The sequence below is a fragment of the Podarcis filfolensis genome (assembly GCF_964270895.1).
Source record: "Podarcis filfolensis genome assembly, chromosome: 14".
NCBI classification, from domain to species: domain Eukaryota; kingdom Metazoa; phylum Chordata; class Lepidosauria; order Squamata; family Lacertidae; genus Podarcis; species Podarcis filfolensis.
In genome coordinates, this window is record NC_139616.1 from 38,599,942 (window position 1) to 38,623,720 (window position 23,779).

General features: G+C 45.6%; 1 protein-coding gene across 1 annotated transcript in view; it reads left to right on the forward strand.

Moving 5' to 3' along the window:
• XYLT1 (xylosyltransferase 1) overlaps positions 1-23,779 on the forward strand; it is a 164,292-nt gene that overhangs the window by 81,945 nt on the left and 58,568 nt on the right. The window contains exon 3 of the mRNA XM_083584963.1: positions 12,846-13,377. Coding sequence (XP_083441089.1) covers positions 12,846-13,377 — 532 coding nt within the window. The remainder of the gene's footprint in view (positions 1-12,845; positions 13,378-23,779) is intronic.

Consider the following 23,779-nt stretch of genomic DNA (forward strand, 5'->3'; position numbering starts at 1 on the left):
GGCAGGAACAACCAGGGTGATGTACATCAAACATAAGAACCAACAGCAATGCTCATAGCTGAAAAATGCACAGAGTTGCTAACCCTCCTCAAAACAGATGCATTGAGATTAATGAATCTAGGTTAGGCCTTTTAGATGACTTTGATGGGTCTAACCTGAAGAGGACCAGCCTTGGATACAACCCGTATGCACTAAAAATAACAATAAAAATTGGATAGCAAATCATTAAAGAAGGAATAGCAAATGTATATTTTTTTTCTAGAGCATGCAGGTGGATCTAGGCAACTAAGCAGCTGTAATGTTGGTTTTCAGCATTATGCTAAGAAGTTGACCATTCCAAGGAAAGGGGATTGTTGTGGTAGTTGTAGTTAAGGGTTAGAGCTTCCACATTCACCTTGTGATATCTTCCTCCCTCTCCGACCCTTGTTTATATCAGGGACTGCTGGTATGGCCGGATTTGTTCCAGTCTGTTTGAGAAACATTCTAATTTGATGCTAATACAAAATAATAAAGGCCAGCCAATTCAGACCTGCCTACGATAATAAGCAAGGCTGACCTCTTTCTCTCCCTCTCTTTCTTTCTTTTCAAAATCAATGGATAGCATCCTATGGCTTGTTTTCCCTCTGTGTGTGAGAGAGCTTTATTATCACAAGTGCTGATCACAGAGATTACCATGCTCAGAATTGCAATGTGCTGGGCTGCCAAAGAAGCTGATCCCTGGCTGTTTATTTCTTCCATGACAGCATTATTACACACACATGCACACCCTCCTCCCTTCCTCTCACCCTGCACACATTGTTAAGCATCGCTGCTTAGTTACATTGGTATTCCAGCCAACGTGCTCTTGAGCAAACATTTCTCTGCCGTCGCCGTCTTTGCAAAGCCTCTTTCGCCTATGGCACCCAGACAAGGACACGGGGAGGGAGAGGAGACTGCGGGAGGGAGGAGAAATGAGTAATAATCAGAAGTATATTAAGTGAGGCACCAAATTCTCTCTCCTCTCCTGCTCCATCCCCCTGCAGTAAGAGCTGTCTTGAAGTCACCTTATTCAAGGCAGGGAAGGGTCGCTGTTCAGGAGCAAAGCACATGCTCTGCATGCAGAACGTCCCAGGATTATTCTCCGGCATTTGCAAACCAAGCTGAGAAATTGCTGGCCTACAGCCCCCATCAGTCCCAACCAGGGATGGTGGGAGTTGTGCTATGCAAAGAACGTGAGAACAGAAGAGCCTGTTGGATCAGGCCAATGGCTCATGCAGTCCAGCATCCTGTTCTCCCAGTGGCCACCCAGCTGCCCCAATGGGCAGCCCACAAGAAGATCTTGAACTCCACAGAACTCTCCCATCCTGCAGTTTCTAGCAGCTGGCATTCAGAAGCAGTGCTGCCTCCAGCTGTGGAAGCAAAGCATAGTCACTGTGGCTAGTTGATAGCTTTACCCTCCATGAACTTGTCTAGTCATCTTTTGAAGACATCCAAGTTGGTGGCCATCACTACCTCCTGAAAGATCTGGAGGGATCACACTGGATAGGCAGAGGGCAGGCAACAGCTGGCTAGATGATCCAACCGTCTGCCTTGGTGCAGGACAGCACCCTCTGTTTAGGGAAGGAGGTATAGCTCAGTGGTAGAGTACGTGCTCTGTATTCCACATTTAATCACTACCTGGAGAGCCACTCCTAGTCAGTGTAGACAATAGCCAGCAAGGTGGACAATGGTTTGATGGTACATAAGGCACTTTCCTAATTTCCTATCCTTTTCATAGAGCCTAAATCTTCAACTGTCTTGTGTGTAGTCATGCCAGTGGTCCATCTACCCCAGCATCGTCCATTCTGGCTGGCCGCGCCCAAGGTCTCAGGCAAAGACTTTTCCTGGCGCTTTCTACGTAATGACTTTTTTTTTTTTGTTTTAACAACTGGAGAAGGCGAGGGCTGGAAATTCTGCCTGCCAAGTACATGATCTGCCGCAGAGCTGCATCCCCTCCCCTGGAGAAGAGGTGTTGAATCTTCCTTATTGACACTGGTAGCTCACATTAGCATATATAGCAAAGCAGTCCTCTAAGGCAAGGATATGGGCAATGATTGTTCAAGGACAATTTAAAAAAATAAAATAAGGACTTCTTGCTGGAAAATGAGGATACTCAGAGTATATGGGATCTGCTAAAACGCTACACAGTTGTTGCCTTATCCTTTGATCTGAGATGTCCTTGTGCATCCTGCCCTTCTGTTGACAGGGTGGGGCCTTTGAACCAAAGCAGATTGTAAGTTACAAGGATAGGAGAGGTGGCAGCATTTGCCCTGGGTGGAAGAGGGAGTGCAGAGCTACTCGTGGTGGTGTCCTTGGAAAGGAGAGAGACGCTGGGTTGCAGGATGCCTAATTATGACCATTTTCTTGCTGCTGTGTAGCTTGGTGTGTGAGCGGTGTTGGCTCCATAGTGCCACCTCCTACTCATTGCTGCGGCCGCTGGCCAGTTGCTTGCCCTTGTCCCTCTGGCCCCATCCCACACCACTGCTCAGAAATGGGGGGCAGGGTGCCAAGGCAAATGGAATCTGCTTGCTCACATGGAGAGGACAGGTGCAGGAGGAAACAACATGGGTCAGTGATCTTGTGGTGTGGTGCCTCAGTAAGTGCCCGAGAGTGCTGTCCCCTGAGCACAAGTCCCTTGGGATATCCATGGTGGTGAGATTCCTGCCAAAATCAAACAGCCCCAAGCATGATTCTTGCATTGCAGGGGGTTGCATAACCCTTGGGTTCCCTTCCAACGCTACAATTCTATGCTCCACTTAAGCTGCAGTGCAGACTTCTCCACCCACCATGGCCAATGGAGCCACCATCACCGCAACGGCTGCAGCCCTGCTGCAAGCAATGGCTGGGGCAGAAGGAGAGGGCAGGCAGTTCCTGTGCCAGCCTAAAGTTGTCACAGCAGTGATTGTGTTGCCAGCTCAGGATCCAAGAGATCCTGAGCCAGCTTAGCCTCACCCCTTGAAAGCCCCATTTTGGGGGCTTTTTGCTGGCCACCACCAGCCCATGCGAAGTCCACTGAGGTCGGCATAGGGGAACCAGCACCTCCAGTCCAGCACAAAGCAGCACATTGCTCTGCTAGCCAGTGGACTGCACTCAACCAAGTTCTCAAAGTAGATCCATTGAAATGAATGTATCCAAGTCAGTTGTGTCCATCCGTTTCAGTGGGTGAACAGGACTGACTTTGGATGCCGTCCAATATCTTAAAATTGGGACGCAGAAACATTTAAAACAAAGCAGTGCAGTGCAGTAGCAAGTAGCACTGATGGTCTCATCTACGCTTGGTTGGAAGGCAGTAAAAGCAAACATGCATCCCTTGACGACCTTCAGTTTAATAAACCTCTTTGCTGGCGCCTCCAAATCAGAATGCCCGTTCAGCAGCAAATTTAGCTTTCACATTAAGCTCTCCTTGAGACCTGTCACACAATTATTTTTAGGCCTGCTGCTTCTAAAACCAGAGCCGACGCGCCTGGCTCCGGACAGGCCTCTTAATGAAAAGAGACACGAGGAGAAACCTCAAAAGAATTCAGCAATATAGATCTCTCTGGCAATCCCAACTCAGGGAACAGCCCAGGGCTGAGTTTAGATAAAGGCTAAATTGCTGCCTGACAGTTGCGATTGGAAGAGAAAGGCCCATGGAAAGCAGTAGCACGAGGAGGTGCAGAGTCGGGAAATGTGTCTGGAGAAACTACCGGATACAAATGCAGCTGCTCACATTAGCTTGTTAAGGGCGGAAATGGTTTCGTTTGCAAAAGATGTTGAGGGGGATGTTTGCATTAGAGAGGCATCAGAGGGGGTCTGTCTCTCGCCTTCTGTAACAGCCTGCTTAGTTACTCTTTTTATTTTATGGATTGCATTTGTATCCCACCTTTTTCTCCAGTGAGCATACATGGTTCTCCCTCTCCTCCCCACAACAACCCTGTGGGGTAGGTTAGGCTGAGAGTGAAGTGACTGGCACTCAAGGTCACTTGGTGAGCTGCATGGTTGAGTGGTGATTTGAACCCTGGTCTCCCCAGTTCCACGCTAATTACTGGTGGACCATGTTTTGACTAAATCTGGGGTGGGGGCTGTCAGAGATTGTGGGTTCCCATAAGGGCCTTCCTCACATTAAGAACGAAAGAATCTCAAGTTCTGTTTTTAAATGAACCTTGGGAACTTGTGGCCCTCCAGTGATGGATACTAACATGGATGGCTTTGAAAAAGGATGAGACAAGTTCATGGGAGATAAGGCTATCAGTGGCTACCAGCCACAATGACTATGGTCTGCCTCCCTGGCTGGAGGCAGCGATGCTTCTGAATACCAGAGGCGAGAGTGCTCTTGTGCTCAGATCCTTCTTCAATGTCCCCCCCAGACATTTGGCTGGTCACCGTGAGAACAGGATGCAGGCTCTTCTTGTGTTCTAATGGAGTATGAGAGGAGCAGGTCCTTGTCTTTATCAATCTCTGGGGCTTAAGCAGATCCATCCATAATTTTGCATGTGATGAAACCATGCAGTTTCTTCACCATGCAGACCAGGCGTTGTAGCTCAACCCACCTGGACAGCTTTGTTAGAAGCATCATTTGTGGGATGAGTGGCGTGATGGGTATGGACCACTGTTAATGGCAGTAATGGGGGAACCTGTTGTCTTTTAGAACTTGCTAGACTACGACCCTCATCAACCCTGACCATTGGCTATGCTGGTGGAGGATGGTGGGAGTTGGAGTCCATCCACATCAGGAGAGCCACAAGTTCCCCAGCCCTGCTGTTGGGTTAGAGGCAAAGCATCTCAAGATACCAGTTGATGGGAGGCAAGCATTCATATGGTTGGCCACTGTGGAAAACTGTGCTGGGCTCAAGGGAACATTGATATGCTCAGACATGGGTGATGCCAAGAAGGGAGGGAATTTGCACCCGTCTTTGCCAACCTGGCTGGGTCTCACGGAAGCTGCAATCCAAAATACCTGGAGGGCACCAGGTTGGGGAAGGCTGGACTAGAGGAAGACTGAACTTTTAAGAGTTGCAAAGAGTAAGGCAGTTTAATGGATGCCCCTAGCACACTGAATCAATTTTTGACTTTGGAATGAAATGTACTGAAAGGAGCTCTATCGATCTGTGTTGAATTAGATGTAATGAACTGGCTGGGTTTAATGAACTAGATTTACTGAATTTATTGAAATTAACATTGGTTGTACACCAGGATGTTAAAAAGTGTTGGAAGTCTTGCAGTTGCTATTAGAGAACTGAATTAAAATTGAGCTCGGAATGAAATGAATTAAAAGAGCCATATGGATTTATATTGAATCAGAATTGGACAATAAATAAAATGTAGTGAGTTTATTGGAACTAGAAATTGAACTGATTAGCTGCAGTGAATCAGACTAAGGTTGCATTCCTGTGCACACTTTCCTGGGAGTAAGTCCCTTTGAAAAAAGTCAGATTTACTTCTGAGTAAGCATGCATGGGATTGCACTGAAATGCTGCAATCCTTTTCCCAGTTTCCTGGGAATTCCCAGTATCCATGCAACTCAAACTTGCTTTCTAAGTAGACATGCATCGGATTGTACTGTTAATTAATGTATTGGAACTAGGGAAATGACCCTATAGGATAGGATTAATGGGCTGAATATATTCATTTGGGAAGTAATTGTACATATATAACTAGTAATACATTTAGAGGCTATAAGCTGCCTTTGCTTATTTTGGAACACTGGGGAAAATAATGGCCTATTATAGTTGATGGATAAGCTGACAAGAGAAAAAGAGAGATGAGTATCTCGTAAAAATAAAAGCTTTAAAACATAAATCTTAACTGTTTCTTAGAAATCATAAACTGCAAGAGAGAAATAAAAAATATGTATATAACACTCCAATGTGTTAGAAAGTATTACTTATTTATCAAGATTTACATACTGCTTGGTTGCAATAGAACCTCAAAAAGAAAGAAAACAATAAAATTATCAGGTAAAAACAACTACTACTTAAAATGTTCAAAAATGCGCAGTGGTCTGAATTCCCAGCTGGCAGCAACAAGGGCGCTGTGGACAGGGCTAGCAAGTGTCTCTCTGCCCCTCTCGCCTCGCATTCTCAGTCCACACCTGAGCAGGACTCGTGAGATGCGGAGCATTCTGCTGTCCATCGTTTTTTTTCAACGTTTGAGGGTCAGCTGACATGTCTGCAGGTGGGGAGAGTTGCCGTTGTGGTCGGATTCTGCTTGTGGGCTTCCCATGGGCATCTGGTTGGCCGAGGGAAGAAAAGAATGCTGGACTAGAAAGCCCCTTTGCCTGATCCTGCAGGACCCAGTTTCTGCGAATCATAAGCAGGTAGGGTGCTATTGTCTACAGGTCCTTCTTCTGGGCTTTCCATGAGAACAGGATGCTGGGCTACGTCTGGACCACTGGCTTGATCCTGCAGTTCTTGGTCTTACGTTCCCCCCCCCTCCTTATAATTAATACAGTTTTTCTCTGCAGAAGAAACAACACAAGAGTCTGATTGCAATCCTCAGTTAATGTCTGAAGCCTCTGAATTTCCAGAAACCAACAATTGTTAAAGTGCAATTTAATTTTTTAAAAAAATTAAAAGAGGAAAGCATATGGAAAGAGCAAACTGCATTAACATCTGTTCTCTCTCCCATCTGCTGTCTTTGGCTTTGCTCTTGCCCAGATCTGTCCAACTGGCTAGATTTCCAAGGAGGCTCATTGCTTATGAGCTATTTCTTCCAATAAAGTTCATTATTTTTTCTTCATCATGACTGAAATGGAGAAAACGTCTCTCTCAAATGCGGAACAGCTTTTTGAGAGAGAGGTTTGTTGTTGTTTTTCCCCCTTAATGAAAAGAGCTGGATGTTGAGAGAACAGGTGGAATATAAAATGGATCTGGCTAGGTTGTGGGTTGTTGTTTTTTAAAATGTCATGCTATCCAAAACAATTGTGAGATCACCTGGATCTGTTATCTTTTGTTTATCTCAGAGTCTGTCTCCCGTTTCAAGCCTTGCGCCACCTTTCTGAAATTCAAGGTATCTGCCACATAACAAAGAATAATATTTAAAACCAATTGGCTATTACAGTTTCTTTCTTTTAAAAAGGGAGCCGGGAAGGTCATGCTAGGCAACAAGCCTGTAAGTTTATATGGATTTTTCACTGATTGTTATAAGTATTGTGGGGAAACCTTTCCTGGTAATCTGTTCCTTTATATCAGGGCCACAGCACAAAAGGCCCTGCTCCCGATCTGACCAGTTCAACACTGAAAGGGATGGCCTAGGAGAGATGTGGGCAGGGCAGAGGAGGAAACCAATGTACAGTGGTACCTTGGGTTACAGACACTTCAGGTTACAGACTCCGCTAACCCAGAAATAGTACTTTGGGTTAAGAACTTTGCTTCAGGATAAGAACAGAAATCGCGCAGCGGCAGCGGGAGGCCCCATAAGCTAAAGTGGTACCTCAGGTTAAGAACCGTTTCAGGTTAAGAATGGACTTCCAGAACGAATTAAGTTCTTAACCCGAGGTACCACTGTACGCTTAAGCTGCAAGGGTTTGATGTACATTTGCTTTCCTTATGTCTTTTGCCAACCGGCTTAGCCCAACTGAAACTGTAGCCAAAAGTGTGTGTTAGGTTCCACTATAACAGGGTCTGGGAGGTCTGTGCCCTCCAGGTGTTGCTGAACTACATCTCCCCTCATCCCTGGCCTCTATCATCCACCACCCAGGCAAGGCAGAGGCATTATCAGAGAGCCAGGACACATACCAGCCAGTCAAAAACACTTGGAAGAGGGTGCAAAATAAGCAAGAAGAACCCTGCTGGATCAGGCCATTGGCTGTTCTAGTCCAGCATCCCATTCTCACAGTGGCCAACCAGTGGCCATAGGAAACCCTCCAGCAGGACCCGAGTGTAAGAAGAAGAAGAAGAAAAGTTTGGATTTGATATCCCGCTTTATCATTACCCGAAGGAGTCTCAAAGCGGCTAACAATCTCCTTTCCCTTCCTCCCGCACAACAAACACTCTGTGAGGTGAGTGGGGCTGAGAGACTTCAAATAAGTGTGACTAGCCCAAGGCTAGTGTGACTAGCTGCATGTGGAGGAGCGGAGACGCGAACCCGGTTCCCCAGATTACAAGTCTACCGCTCTTAACCACTACACCACACTGGCTCTCCTCCTTGTCATTTACAGCAACTGTTATTCACAAGCATTGCTTGCCTCTGCTTGTGGAAACAGAGCAGAGCCATCCTGGCCTATAGCCATTCTCCCCCCATGATTCGTCCAGTCCTCCTTTAAAGCCATCCACATTAGTGGCCATCACTGCCTCCTGTGGGAGAGAGTTCCATAGTTCAACTCTGCACTACATGAAGAAGTACTGTCCTGAATCTTCCAGCATTCAGCTTCATTAGATGCCCACAAGTTCTAGTATTGAGAGCCAGTGTGGTGTAGTGGTTAAGAGCAGTGGGCTCATAATCTGGTGAACCGGGTTCGATTCCCCGCTCCTCCACATGCAGCTGCTGGGTGACCTTGGGCTAGTCACACTTCTCTGAAGTCTCTCAGCCCCACTCACCTCACAGAGTGTTTGTTGTTGGGGAGGAAGGAAAAGGAGAATGTTAGCCGCTTTTGAGACTCCTTCGGGTAGTGATAAAGCGGGATATCAAATCCAAATCCTCTTCTAGTATTATGAGAGAGAGGGAGAGGGAGAGGGAGAGGGAGGGAGGGAGGGGAAAAACTTTACTCTGTCCACTCTCTCCATGCCACACATAATTTTAAAAACTTCTGACACCTTGACTCGCCTTTCCTCTAAACTAAAAAGTCCCAAACACTGCAACCTTTCCCTATAAGGCAGACACTCCATCCCCTTCAGTGCCAGATTTACGTACAGTGGTACCTCTGGTTGCGAACGGGATCCATTCCGGAGCCCCGTTCACAACATGGGCAGAACACAACCCGCGTCTGTGCCTGCGTGAGTTGCAATTTGCCGATTCTGCGCATGCGCATGACGTCATTTTGCACGTCTGCGCAAGCGGCGAAACCCGGAAGTAACCCTTTCCTTTACTTCCGGGTCGCTGTGAGATGTATCCTAAAAGAACGTAACATGAAGCAGACGTAACAAGAGGTATGACTGTATAAGCTAAACAAGCTGTAGCTTAGGGCCCCACACTCTGGGGGGGGTGGCAAAAAAATAAAGGAAAAAAACCTTGATGTACATTTCCAAAATATAAGATAAAAAACAAAATAAAACCTACATACAGCAACATTGTTTTGTGTTGTGTAGGCTCCTATGATGTAAGTAATGGGCCCCGCCTGCTCTCTAAAATATCACTGCTTTGCTCATTTCTATATATAGGGTGCCTACATTCTGCATGGTCTGTTATGTGCAAATGGCTTTAGATACCTATTAGATCCATAAATTACCATATAGCATATATTCAACACAAAAAATGCGACAATTTATTGTTGACAAAGGACAGCTAGACATATAAAGGGCCCCATTACCTTCAATAGCTTAGGGCCTCATCAAACCTAAATCTGGCCCTGATTCCCTTGATCATTCTGGTTGTGCTTACCTGAACCTCTTCCAACTCTACCATATGCTTTTTTGAGGTGAGGCAACCAGAACATAGTATTCCGAAAGCGCTTGCACCACAGACCCAGTGACGCGTGTTGCCTGGAAGACAAGGAAGTGTCTGAGGATGGGGGTGGCCTGGGGGGGTAGTCCTGAGCACTGTATTTGCCCCCCCCCCCAAGCATGAGGCTTCCCACCCCTCCTGCAAAGCCTAATGCACGTTGACCCTAACAGTAACGATAAGAAAAAGTCTCAGCCTGTTTATGTTGTCAAATTTTATCCCTCTTCTTCTTGAAGGAGCTTGGGGCAGTTATAGAGAGCAGAGGGTTATGGGGGGATTTGGGGAGGGGGGCAATGTTGAGCTGAGAAATGGAACTGGGCCAAATGCCAGCTCTTGACCTTCACGGCTCAGCTTAGCCATGTTAACACATCAGCCACCTGCTTGCAGCGTTTCCGCCCCACAAATGGCATGGGAAACAGGCCTTCAGCATAAGGCAAACATCTGTTTGGAGGAGCAGAGGCTTTTAAACATCTCCAGGTTTTGTTTTTTGTTTTTATTTTATTTTTTTTAAGTTCACCTTGTTTCCTATTTTTTCACTCGTGCTTTTTAAATCGAGCGGTTTCACTCAGCTCAGTGAAGTGTGTTAGGAACATCTGCTTTTGGAGTAACCGGGAACAGTTTAGAGAAAGCAACTGATAGCAAGCGATGAGCAGATGCTGATTCTTGAGAGCTGGGAGCCGAGAGGGAAATTAATAAGAGTCTTTCAACGGGGCTTAACCATGGAGTGCTCTCAGTCCACTTTTTATTGGCCTGGGAAACAGCCAGGTTGGAGCTCAACAGGGCACAGCCAAGGCACGTGTATACTAGTCTCCTAAGTTCTATTAGTTTTTATCTTCATTGTTAATGGTGATGGTTTTTAATTGGTTTGTGGGTTTCGGCCACGTTTGATCTATGGTTTTGTTTGTACTGCTTGGAAAGCATGCGCACGTCTCTAAATTTTCTAAATCAATAAATGAAATATGGTAGGCAGGGAATGAATGGTCCCAGTGGGAACAAAGGCACCAATAAAAGTGTTGTGTTTTTTTCAAAGGCTGATCACAAGAGTGGAAGGGAGGATTTTCATTGAGATCACAACTTGGGGAGAATCCTGCAGTTCCGATAAAAATCGCCACCTTGCACCAACCGTTACATTTTCTGAAAACCTGATGTTCTTTTTTGGAGGATAAGGCTATCAATGTCCACTAGCCGAAATGGCTTTGTTTGACCTTCACTGTCAGAGGAAGTAAGCCTCTGAATGTCAGTTGTCGGAAACCAGTGGAGGGGAGAGTGCTCTTGCGCTCAGATTCTGCTTGCGGACTTTCCAAGAGACATCTGGTTGGCCACTGTGAGAACAGGATCATAGAACCATAAGAGTTGGAAGGGACCCGGAGGATCATCTAGTCCAATCCTCTGCAACAAAAGAATATGCAGCTGTCCCATATGGGAATTGAACCTGCAACCTTGGCATTATGAGTGCCACACTCTAACCAACTGAGCTATCAGAGACTTAGGATGCTGGACTAGATGGGCCTGTGGCCTAATCCAGCAGGGCTCTTCCTACTTTCTTGGAAGCTATTTTTATCCACTTGTCTAGAAATGTTCCCACTAAACCAAGACTGGCCAATGTGGCTGCTCTCCAGATACAACTGGACTCCCAACTCCCATCTTCCCCCATGGTCAAGGAGGATGGGTGTGGAAGTCCAGCAACAACTAGAGGATGCCTTATTGGCTACCCCTGCACTAAATCATTCAAGTTTTGCTCTTCTGTTTTCATACATGCAGGTGTGTTTTTTTGAGCAACATACGTATAATTTCTGTATATGTTATCTGTACCGAACCCATGTCATAACCGAAAAGAAATCAGGCTGAGGACATTGGCAAGGCATCGTAAAACACTACTGTGTTTCTGCCTTTCCTTTCCAAAACATATGAACAACTGCGCATGCACAGCGACTAATATTAATATTAATTGTATCATTACCAAATAGATTCTGTGGTTCTCGTCCGCGGGGGGCTGGGGGGGGGATCCCAGCCCCCACAAAATGCAAGAACATCCCAATAATCTCATTAAAATGAAAGAAGCCGCCATGTTCAATTAGCATAAGTAACCCCAATTTGTAGCAATTGCTTGAGGATAAAGAAAACAGGACAACAAATCATGCAAATGAATAATTCTTAGTCTGTCACAGCAGTGGGAGCGACAGTTCAGTAGAGAAGTTCTGGGTATAATGTTAATAAGCTTTACATTTTTTACATTTGTCTTGCTCTGCTTGAATTATGTTTTCTTTTCAAAGCGATAATGACCCAAAACTACCGAGAGCAAAGAGTTTGAATGTAGGGCGGCAAACATGCAGAATGCTTCCTCCGAATTCGGCTGTGCTGAATGGCTCTGTGCCCCAGAGCGGAATTCGTTTTACTTATTATTTATATCAATCGTTCTAGGCTGCATTTTGACCCAAAGGGAGCCAAAGCAGCTCTCAATGTAAAATCCCCCCTCACCCACACAAAAAAACATCCTAGTAATAAAGCATCACAACAAAAACACATTTTAAAATAATGTAGCGAACAGCACAGTGGAACGGAACCATAAAATGGATGGAATCGAAGCCATCTCTCCAAATGGAAGACCAAACAGCAGTGGGAGCTAGTGCCCATTGGGCAGAAGGCAGGGAGACCAACAGTAGGGGGAGCCAGAGCTAATGGGAGGCAGAACCACCACCTGACTGGTTGTAAGGAAGGAAGGCAGAAGTTGGTAGGGACCAGCCTCCCAATGCCAGTAAGGCAAGAATGGGTAACCCATAACCTTGTCAGAGCTAAATAATTCTAATTAGGTCCTCATCCTATTCCCTTCTGTGTTCTACATAGTTCTAAATTCCATGCAGCTTTATATTTCAACAGGAACTTTAAAGAGTTTATATAGCGCAAGAAAATCCATTTTTAAAAGAGATTAAAAAAGAACAGAATGGAAGAGACAGAAGAGAAATGATTCAGTTCCATTTTCCAGGGGTGGCTAGCATGGTGCTCTCCAGATGTTCCTCAATACATTGCTACATTTCCCAGCACCCTTCACAAACAATGATTCGTGTTCCCATGATTCTTTGGAAGGAGATATTGTGCTTTAAATGTGCATTGAATATGCTTTCAAGGTCTGGTGCAGATGTAACGATGGAACAACGGTCTGATTCAGTGTCAGGCACCTTGGAGATCCACACAGGCCAGTGACCATCCCGAATTATCAGAGCAATAATCGTTTTCCCCCTTTGCTTCTGCAGGACGGCTACTTTTCCCACCGGCCGAAGGAGAAAATGCGGACGGACAGCAACAACGAAAACTCCGTCCCCAAGGACTTGGAAAATATAGACAATAGCAACTTTGCTCCCAGGACGCAGAAGCAGAAGCACCAGGTGGAGCTGGTGAAAAAGCCCCTGAGCAAGCAGAAGGAGCGTTTGCGGAGGAAGCTGGAGCAGGAGGAGAAGGTGAAAGAGAACTCACTCCTGGGGAAAAGCTCCAATGAGGTGCTGCAGTACGGCCACCCGGCCCCAAAGACCAGCATCAATGGCAGCCAGTTGAAAGACATCCACAGGTCCCAGGCCAGGCAGCACCATCTGAAGAAGAATGGGAACAGCTCTCCCGAGCTCGCCTACGAGCAGCCCCCCAAATGCGAAATCTCGGGCAAGGAGGCCATCTCCGCGCTGTCCCGAGCCAAATCCAAGCAGTGTCGGCAGGAGATTGCTGAGATGTACTGTCAGCATAAGCAGGGGAAGCTGATGCCGGAGCAAGTGACTCGTTTCTGCCCTCTGGAAGGTAAGTTGGCCCATGAGGAAAGGAGAGATGTGGCTGCCACTCCCGATTTTCAAGTAACATAATACAGGGAGCCCTAAAAATGTGCTCTTCGGTTTCAAGTGTGGGGAGGGAGTTTCACGACTTAGGGGCCACCACAGAGAAGGCCCTCTCCTGAGCCACCACCACCTGAGCTTCAAGAGGGCATCTTCCACGGATCTTAGCCCCCGAGAGGGTCTGTAGGGAAGGAGGCGGTATTTGGGGCTCCCCCCATTTAGGGCTTTGAATGCTAATGATGGTGCATGCTAACACACTGCTCACTCTACTGCTTGGCTGCCTTCTTCATCAGCTCTACTTGCCTGCTTCAAGATGGACACTGTCGATCTTGCTTGCTAGTAATCTGGGGGCAGAACTGCTGGATTCAGTCACATTTCAGCCAATCTTCACTACTCACGGAATCAAACACATAGGCAGATGGTTAGACTAGAAAAACGTCGAGGAGAGTTCTGCTAGATCAGCCCATCAGGCCTAACATCCTTTTCCTACACTGGCTAACAAGCAGTTTGTTCCCCAGCCACTGGTCTTCAGAAGCACAGGGCCTCTGTGGGTAGCAAATAGCCACGGCCAGCCTTATCCCCAGGACAGACAAAAGAAGGTACTTCTTCACACAGTGCATAGTTAAACTGTGGGACTTGTTGTCACTGGAGGCTGCCATGTTGAATGGCTTTAAAACGGGTGGACAAATTGGTGGAGGTGAAGATTACTGGTGGCTACTAGCCCTGATGTTCTGCCTCCATCTTCAGAGGCAGTAATGCTTCTGAATACCAGTTGTTGAAAACACAGGAGGTGAGAATGCTGTTGCACTGGGGGTCCTGCTTCTGGGCTTCCCACAGGCATCTGGTTGGCCACCTTGAAAACAAGATGCTGGACTAGAAGGGCCATTGGCCTGATGCAGCGTCTTCTTGAACTGTTCTAATAAAGGTAAAGGTACCCCTGACCATTAGGTCCAGTCGCAGAGAACTCTGGGGTTGCGTGCTCATCTTGCTCTATAGGCCAAGGGAGCCGGCGTTTGTCCGCAGACAGCTTCCGGGTCATGTGGCCAGCATGACTAAGCCGCTTCTGGCGAACCAGAGCAGTGCATGGAAATACATTCTAATACCTCCATAAATATCTCTCGCTTGCCATTGGTTAGTGGCCATTACCTCATCCTGAGGAAGGAAACGCCATATGTCAAACTACACACTGTGTGAAATGGCATTTCCTCCTTCTGTTCCTTCTCCTCAGACACAGAGTTTTGGAACGAGTTTTGATCAGTGCATATGCCCACCTGCATTCTGTTGTCCCTGAAGAGACTGTCAATCAAATCCCAAACAATGTCTATTTTTTAAATTAAAAAAACAGCAGTTCCATAATTTTCGGCACGACATCTGTATTCTGAGCTATGAAACGTTTACACTACAATATTAAATTCCTTGTTGAAGCAGCTGATTGATTAAAGAACAGCGTCCTCTAGAACTCGGAAGTTCACATATAAATTACTTTCTGGTGTAAAACCAATGACGCTCTCTCAAGTTTTGCATACCTGAAATTGCTGGTTGTTGTTTTTTAAACCTATTTTCTTTTAATTACCCAGAAGGGAAAAATAGATTGCTCTGTATTTTTTCAATTAAATGGAATGAAATGCAAATGGAGTACATATTCTGTTACTCAATATACACTTTCAACATAGCTGGAAGTTCAGGCTTCAAGCAACCATTAGTTCAGCATTTTGAACACCCGTCCTAAAGCAGTTATTGCTGGGATCTTGAAAATGCACAATTACGGTTCTTAATAACCTCTAAAGGGATGTGACTGTCATTTAAAGGTCCCTGTGCAACAGGCCTGCTTGTTGGTTAATAACATGTTTCTGCTGCCGAGAAAAGAGAAAAAGTGGGTAGCCCATTTTGAGCTTGCTTCACTTCCATTTTGAACAACATGGAAATAAGAGACAAGGTAAGGCAGGGCAGGGCTGCGTTTTGCTGCCCAATCCCTGGCATTTGCAAACTCTCCCCTTGACACCCACTGGGACATCAATCTTGGTTTCAAATTCTGGAGACACTTGCAGTTGCTTATGCTGCACTCACAGATACCAGGAAAGACATAAGCAAAATCAGGGGTGAGACTACTTGATTTAGGCCACATCCACACCATACATTTAAAGCACTATGATACCACTTTATTATTATTATTATTATTATTATTATTATTATTATTATTATTATTAGGTTCCAGCAAAGATACTACTACTACTACTACTAATAATAATAATACCAAACATTAAAAGCTTCCTGAAACTAGGATAACATTAAAAGCTTCCCCAGACTATGATACCACTTTAAACAGTCATTGTATCCCACCCAAGACTTCTGGGAGCTGTAGCTTGTTAAGAGTGCTGAGTTGTTAGGAAACCCTCTGTTCTGCTCTCAGAACTACAATTCCCAGAGTTCCCTGTGGAGAGGGCTTGATTGTTAAGCCACTCGGAGAATTGTAACTCTGTGAGGGGAATAGGGGCCTCCGAAGGACTCTCAGCACCCTTGGTGCCCCAGTAAACAACAGTCTTGTTGTGAAGAGCGAGGGAGACAGAATTGTCACTATCATTGGAATAATGTTGCTTTTTACCTGATTGCCGCGAACGAGTCTTGGGTTTGGATGAAAGGGAGTTAATGGGCCAGAATGACTGTCTGATGTCCTTTAGTGGTCAGTGAGCAATTTGTGCCCACCGCATCCTTTGTTTGGAAAAATTGCAGGTAATTGAGCCAAGATGAGCGATGGATGTCTCTTTAAGGGCACTAATTGTTAGAGGGTGATTTCCCAGTCCCACATCTTCCCTGGAATGTGGAAAGCTATTTGGGGAAAGTGGAACACCTTCCCCATCACCCACTCCTAGCTAAAGGTTTGGGGTTGATATGTGAAGTCTGTGTATGAGAAAAGCTGCGCTTAAAATTTGGGAGACAGACATAGGGAGAGAGAAATGAGCTGCGTCCCTGGAAGGCTAAAAATATCTTGGGGCAACTCTCTCTGGGGATCTGGTGTGGGGCAATGAGTCTGCTGATTTGATAACAGTGCTTGAGCGATTAGCCTCTGTCGTTGCTGAAGGTGCAAAATCTATTGCCCTCCAGTTTGCTAGACTCCAGCTCTCATCAACCCCATTCAGCATAGCCAATGTTAAGGGATGACAGGAGCTGCAGTCCCATAACATCTGGAGAGATGCAGTTCTCTACCCCTGGCCTATGCCCGGCTTGCATATTTGCAAGTAATTGCTCTAAGTCTGCAATGAGCTCCTTGGTAGTGCTGGTGGACTCTCCTTGGTTGGAAGTTTCTAAACCAGCCTTTCTCAACCTGTGGGTCCCCAGATATTGTTGAACTACAACTCCCATCACCCCTAGCTAGCAAGGGATGATGGGAGTTGTAGTCCAGCAACATCTGGGGACCCACAGGTTGAGAACCGCTGTTCTAAACCAAGATTGGGTGGCCATCTGCGAGGGATTCTTTAGCTGTGATTCCTGCTCTTGGAGTCCTTTCCAACTCTACAATTCTGTGATTCTGTTATTCTATGATCTCTCCTCTCCAAGGAAGCCAGCCCTTGCAAAGCATTGCCCTGGAACATTTTGCTACTTTGGGGTCCCCAACACATTTTGAAATCTGTTGTGAGGACCACAAAATACCCATTTCACAGAAGGAAAATCAGCAGTGCTTAAAAAAAAACCCCAGACAAAACATCTACCCAGAATTAAACATATATATAAAAAAAGAGGCAGTACCCTATAAAAAAAGGCACCTGCCCCACCCTAAAGCCATTTTTAAAAAATCAGAGGGACAGGGGGTCTTGAGAGGCACCAGCCTGAGTGTTTGCAGGTGTCATAGCACCCATGGGTGCCACACTGGGGGGGGATCAGGGTGTAGCGTACAACAAATGCAGACAGGAGCCTGGCCACTTCCTTTTTATTTCCAGGATGTGCTATGCTTGTGTCAGCATCACTTCCCATTGGCACAGGAATCGACTCCTGCCAATTTCCATTTTGTCCCCATCTCTGGGGATAATCGATAGTCCGGAGAACCAGCCGGGGTGTAATATTTAATATTAATGCCTGCTCTCATGCTGGTTGTGAATTAGCTTTGCTAGACTCAATCATATGTCCTCAGCAGGCACATGTGTAATTAAAAAGGAGCGCACATCGGGTTCACAGTTGCACTGAGATCTGCCTGCTGTAAAAGGGCCGTATGTTCCTTTGGGTTTGCATACTGGAGGAATGTAATTATGGTATTGCTAAATACTTCTAGGGTTCTGGTAGATTCTCCCCCACCAAAAAATATATATATTATTTTTTTAGGATAACACTCACCTTACCTGGAGCAATGCTATTTCCAAAGTAGAAGGGTGGGTTGTTTTTAGCGCAGGATTTCTTGCTGTGCTTTCCTAATGAATAAAAGCAATGGACGCACAAAGGGAAGCTGGATTTTTGCTGAAGTTCAGTTTTTGCACACACCAAAAAATGGATGGGGTAGGAGTAATGTTCACAAAAAACCTGACTTTCCACACTTTTCTTTCATCTCCCTCCATCCCACACTTGTTGTTGTTGTTGTTTAGTCGTTCAGTCGTGTCCGACTCTTCGTGACCCCATGGACCAGAGCACTCCAGGCACTCCTGTCTTCCACTGCCTCCCGCAGTTTGGTCAGACTCATGCTGGTAGCTTCGAGAACACTGTCCAACCTTCTCCTTGTGCCCTCCATCTTTCCCAACATCAGGGCCTTTTCCAGGGAGTCTTCTCTTCTCATGAGGTGGCCAAAGTATTGGAGCCTCAGCTTCACGATCTGTCCTTCCAGTGAGCACTCAGGGCTGATTTCCTTCAGAATGGAGACGTTTGATCTTCTTGCAGTCCATGGGACTCTCAAGAGTCTCCTCCAGCACCATAATTCAAATAATTCATAATCCCACACTTAGAATCATAGAATTTTTGAGTGAAAAGGGACCTGAGAGTCATCTAGTCCAAATGTAGGAATCTCAATTAAAGAATCCCTGGCAGGTGGCCATCCAACCTCTGTTCAAATTTGAAAGGAGAAAGCTATATTTGGCAGGGAAGAATCAGAGAGAACTGGGTTGTTTAAAAGGAAGGGAAAGGCACGGATGGGAGAGGGGCCCCTGCTTCACTTCAGATCAACAAGCACCAGCTTGAAAGTCAGGAAAGCCTGGTTTAAAAATATGTCTTGTTAATGAATGGTTAGGAGATACAGAGCAAATCACATTGAAGCATGGCATTTGAGATGTGGTTTCCTTTGGGCCTTAATTGGATTAGTGGGATCATATTAAAGATATAGCGACTATGCGATGTTTAGAGGATTATTCAGCCCCTTTCTCTTTTTCATTTTTTGTATCATCTAATCCTGTTGATTGGGAGCTGCTTTAGAGTTAACTGCAACCAGGCAAGCAAGACCCAAGTTTCGGTCTCCCATCTGTTCCCAAGTGCCTCTTGCCTTACCGCAACGGAATTTCACAGAAATGGAAACAAGCATGGTGGCTTTTCCAGAAGATGCCCACACTATAGCTAAGCCCCACTTTCGCTTAGTGCTACACCAAGTACTCCAGATTGCACATGTCAACCCTGATGGTTTCCCAGTCATTTAAACTTTAGGAAACACTTCTTAACTATCAGAGCATTTCCAGGAACGCAGTAAGCTCCTGGAGATATCAAGAATCCTCTGTCCCTGAAAGGCTTTTTTCTTTCTTTCTTTTTTTAAGGCTTTCAGGGATGTGTTTAGATATTAGAGACACTTGCCAAGGTTAGGGCAGGAGTGGTCAAAGAAGGTGGTTAGAGTGGGGCCAAATTAGGCAGAACATATGAAAGTATGAGATGCCCCTATGGATGGGTAGATCTCAGTTTTGGTTTCTCTCTCATTTCTTCATGTTTCCAGTCTTAAAGTTCAGCTCCCCACATTTCCACATCAGTTTGCAACATTTTTTCTAAGTCCTCATGAAAATTGATCAGTGTTTTAGTGGGAATTTCTCCTAAAATACAAAAAAAGGCATTGTGCCTGATGTACTCAATTTTTGCAAAACAATTTTCCTTAATAGAATTAATTTGTGAATAGATGCATTTTTACAGACACTGTACCCTGGCATATGTGTTTTCGTACCCTTTACTTGGCGGAAGAGGGGCATTACAAAATTCAGAGAGAAGTGTGAATTTGAAGAGATGGCTGTGTTTTGCTTCTTGTATTGTTTTGGGAACTGCAGATTAGGTAGAATTACCTTTAAATGCAATCTGAATTGAACTTCTCCCCCGCCCCTAGTCCCTGGAGTACTGGCCAGATGGACAGATTGTCTGATATGGTATGAGGCAAGTTTCTGTCTTCTTTAAGAAGGAAAGGCTCCTCCAAAATTTCCCCCTGTTAGTGGGAATGTCTTGGGGAGAGGATTTTTCCATGGAGTTGGGGCAAACCTTTTGGTTCCTGCCCACCTTCTTAGCAACAGACTATTGTTACACCCCCACCTTGGCAACAGGCTTTTGTCCTGAGTCAGTACAGGGTTAACATACGTGGAATATATTTTTATCATAAACTTTTAGCTACAGGGATTTGATGTAAGGTGGTGAAGACAGAAAGGCTCTATTTTGTTATGTGTGTGCTATTGTAACTCAGCACACACACGCACCCCCTATGAGTAATCTCCCAAAGCCTGCCAAACAGAACCAGTGTTAATTGCTTATGCTAGAATCTATTTGCTGTTGGAAATGTCACACCATAAATTATGTTTCATTTCTCCATCTGACAAGCAATGTACCCGAAATAAATTGGTCCCGTTTCCACTCTTCTCCCTCCGCTCTGATGTCAAATTTATTTGCGGTATCCTTCAATTGATATCCACGGCATGTGTCGTGGGTTGCGTTGCTGTTGTTTTTTGGAACTGCAAAAAGAAACCCGCAAAAAAACCCTCTAATCAATGTTAAAATAGCTGAAATGTTGTTAAAAAGCACAGCAGCAGCAGCAGCAACAACAACAACAACAACAGAGTGTGGTTGGTGCAAACAGTCCAAGCAGGATGGTGCAATTTAGTAGATTTGAGGGGGATTAAAATTGCACCAAGACAGTCCTTTTCAGCAGTGGGAAGCAAAGCCAAGCCGATTGACCATCTTGCTAGGGAGAGAAACGACTCCTGCTTATTCACGAGTGTCAGGGCTGGAGTCCTAAACAGGTCAGTGAGGAAGGATGCAGATCTCTGTTGTTAGCGAAGCGAAAAATTTATTCAAGGAAATGAACATACAATGCGGCGTAGTGGTCTCAGAAACCCTTCCCAGTAGGTCTTGCTCCTGTGGAGCGGTTGCCAGGACTGAAGGTACCTGCCTTCCACCTTTTCTAAGGCTCCCATTTCAGAAAGCAAGAGTCCTGAGCCCTCTTCGAGTGAGCTCCCGATTCTTCCTTTGAAGTCAAATCTCCTGGTGCCAGGTGATTGACTGGTGAGAAGCCCCACCCACCTAGCAAAGGTGACCTAAGGAGGGTGGGCCTATTCTGCATCCAGCCCAACGTCCAGATCCAGTTCCCCATCCCTAGATGACACTGGTAACTGGATGGACTAATGGGGGATAGGGCTATCAATGGTTACTGGCCACAACTGCTGTGTTCCACCTCTCCTGTTGGGGGCAGTATACCTTTGAATGCCAATTACGTGGAATCACAAGTGGGTGGGAGTGGTTTCTTGCTTTGGGGATTCAAATTGGGGCCTCTGGTTGGCCACTCTGACAACAGGATGCAGGGCTGGATGGGCCTTTGGCCTGATCCGGCAGGGTTCATCTTAAGCTGCTAATGCTCTGAACTCAGTAAACAACAGCTTCCTATCTTTGCCATGTTTGCCTTTGGATCTGCTGCCCCCTGCGAGAAAGTGAAGATTCTGCTCTGTCCTGTTTCATTGTCCTAAAGAGAAGGAGGGGAAGTTACGTTATCGATCAATCAGGCTTTTAATATGCCCGAAATAGAGCAAAATGAGAGATGGAATCAATAAAGATTATTTCCCTGAGTCTAATTTGAGCCTTTTGCCTTGATAAATCCTCCCCCCTCCTCCTTTCTCTCACTTCTTTTTTTGGTGACATCCAGGGCGTTTGTTATGTTACATCAATATTGTTGCCTTTTCGGTTAATTTATTTCATCTGTGACGCTTTAGAGGCCGTGGTTAACTGCCCGCAGTTACCTGCGCTTTGAAGGATTAGAACCTAAAAATGGATTATGTGAGATCAAAGCAGAGGAGAAGAGATTTGAATCAGGCTGCCTGAGCATCCATTCCTGCGAGGGTTGGCATAGTTTTGTTCCTTCTATCTGGAAGGGCGAGGAAATCCGTGCAGAGTTTAGGAAAGACAACTCGACCCAACTGGGGCATGGGAAGCCTTATACGGAGTGAGGCTTTGTCTACACTGGCTGGCAGTGTCTCTGTAGGGATACAGAAAGCAGTCCCTCCCAGCCCTAACTGGGGATCAAACCAGGGACCTTCTGCACACAAAGCGGATTCTTTCCCAGTGAGCTGTGGCCCTTGCTCAATGCTTGCATCAGTACCTCAGAAGAAAGAACCAGAGTGTCCCTAGATCTCCTTGTACATCTCTGAACTCATACCTGTCAATGCTTATCCGTTATATGTGCTAACAAAAGCACTCATTTAGAGATCTTTACCGAAAACAATTGTGCACCACCAACACTTCAAAAAAGAATAAAGATGAACAGCATTACGGTTACCTTAGAAATCTTGCCTTGCTTATTACTGCAGGGGAAATAACCAGTAAATGCCGATATTACCTTAGCTAGTGTAAGGGAATTAGCAAGAAGCATGTGGTAGAAAAACGTTTATTTGAGCAAAATGGCCAACAAAAAGTGAAAATTGCTTTTCAGCTTGAAACACCAGCACAGAGATGTGAAATAGTAAAATGATAAAGGTGATTACAACTTATACAGGCTACCATTCCCCCTGGGGCCATAAACTTAAACTGCTTCTGGTATAAATCTATAATATATAGGCAGAGAGATGCCTTATATAGACTTATTCAGGTGTTTCCCCCACCACCACCCATTTAAACTGGGCAAATTGTTTTAATGATTGTTGCTGTTATGTATACAGTGTGTTTACAAGCTATTGCGAAACACCCTAGACGATACAGAAATCTAAATAAATCAGAATTACGGGATATTGAGGCCTTAGCTCAGGATAGGTTGTTGTAAGAAGGCCTCCAAATAATTAGCTGTAGGGCAAAGATACAGAACCTGTGGCCCTCCAGGTGTTGCTGGACTACAGCTCCCATCATCCCAGACCATTGGCCGTGCTAACTGGGGCTGATGGGAATTGAAGTCCAAAAGCATCTGGAAGGTCAAAAATACCTCCCTCTTCCCCTAGTGGAGGCTGGTCCACTGCTGACCTCTCTATATAACCAGTCAGGTGGTGGCTCTGTGTCATAGACTGGCTGGATGCAAGGAGAGATGGGGGGCACCAGTTGGGGAACCTCCAAGGGAACCCGGCTCTGAGCCAGAGGATTGGTGGTGGAACAATGATGAGCGGTCAGAGAGAGAAGAGGGAGCAGACTGAGTGGAGGTGGTGTTGGAAGCTGAAGAGGCAACAGGGTTTAGTGAGCAGGACGGGGCTGTGGCAGAGAGCAGTCCAGAAGCAGAGGCAGAAGCTGAGATGGGTCAAGAGGCAGAGATGAGGCAAGCTGCTGAAGAAGCCTAGGAGTCTCTCCCTCTTACTGCAACCAGCTTTCCTCCCAGAAGAAGTATGAAGAGGGGGGAACAAAGAGAGACAAGACAAATGAGAGTGAGGCTGCTGGGGAAAGGAAGCAAGGGAGGAGGAGACTTAAGGAGCAGTGGGAAGGTGGGGATCTTCAGTCCTTGCAACTGCCTCATCGGGGCAAGACCTATTGGGAAGACTACCAATGGGTGCTAGCCACCACTGCCTGGAAGGGGTGATGGGCATCAGTTCTTTAAAAAAAGAAAAAAGTCAACATAACCAGCCCTTCCCAAGAGATTGCGTCATTTATAGACATATTCTCAGCAGAGCTGGAGCGTTTCGTAGCCAAGGAGCCCTCGCAGGGCGGGCAGTACATCGAAAAAGCACCTCTCTGCATCCACCAAATAGATGATCCTTGTATAACCATTTAGTATTCACTGTGATCATGTTGATTATGATGAACTAATTAGCTGTTAAGTGATGTGATAGGTATTTTTAATAGGGAATTCATTCTAATTCCACAGTAATGAATGTACTGTTACTTTTAAGTGCTATTTGTTTATGCATATGAGTCGATGGAGGAGAGGGGGGGAAAACACAGCGGGCTCCTATGCTCCAACAAAGCAAGGAAATAATTGTGATTTGTCTCCAAGGGATGATAGCATCTTCATAATTAGAAATGTCAAAAAAGCA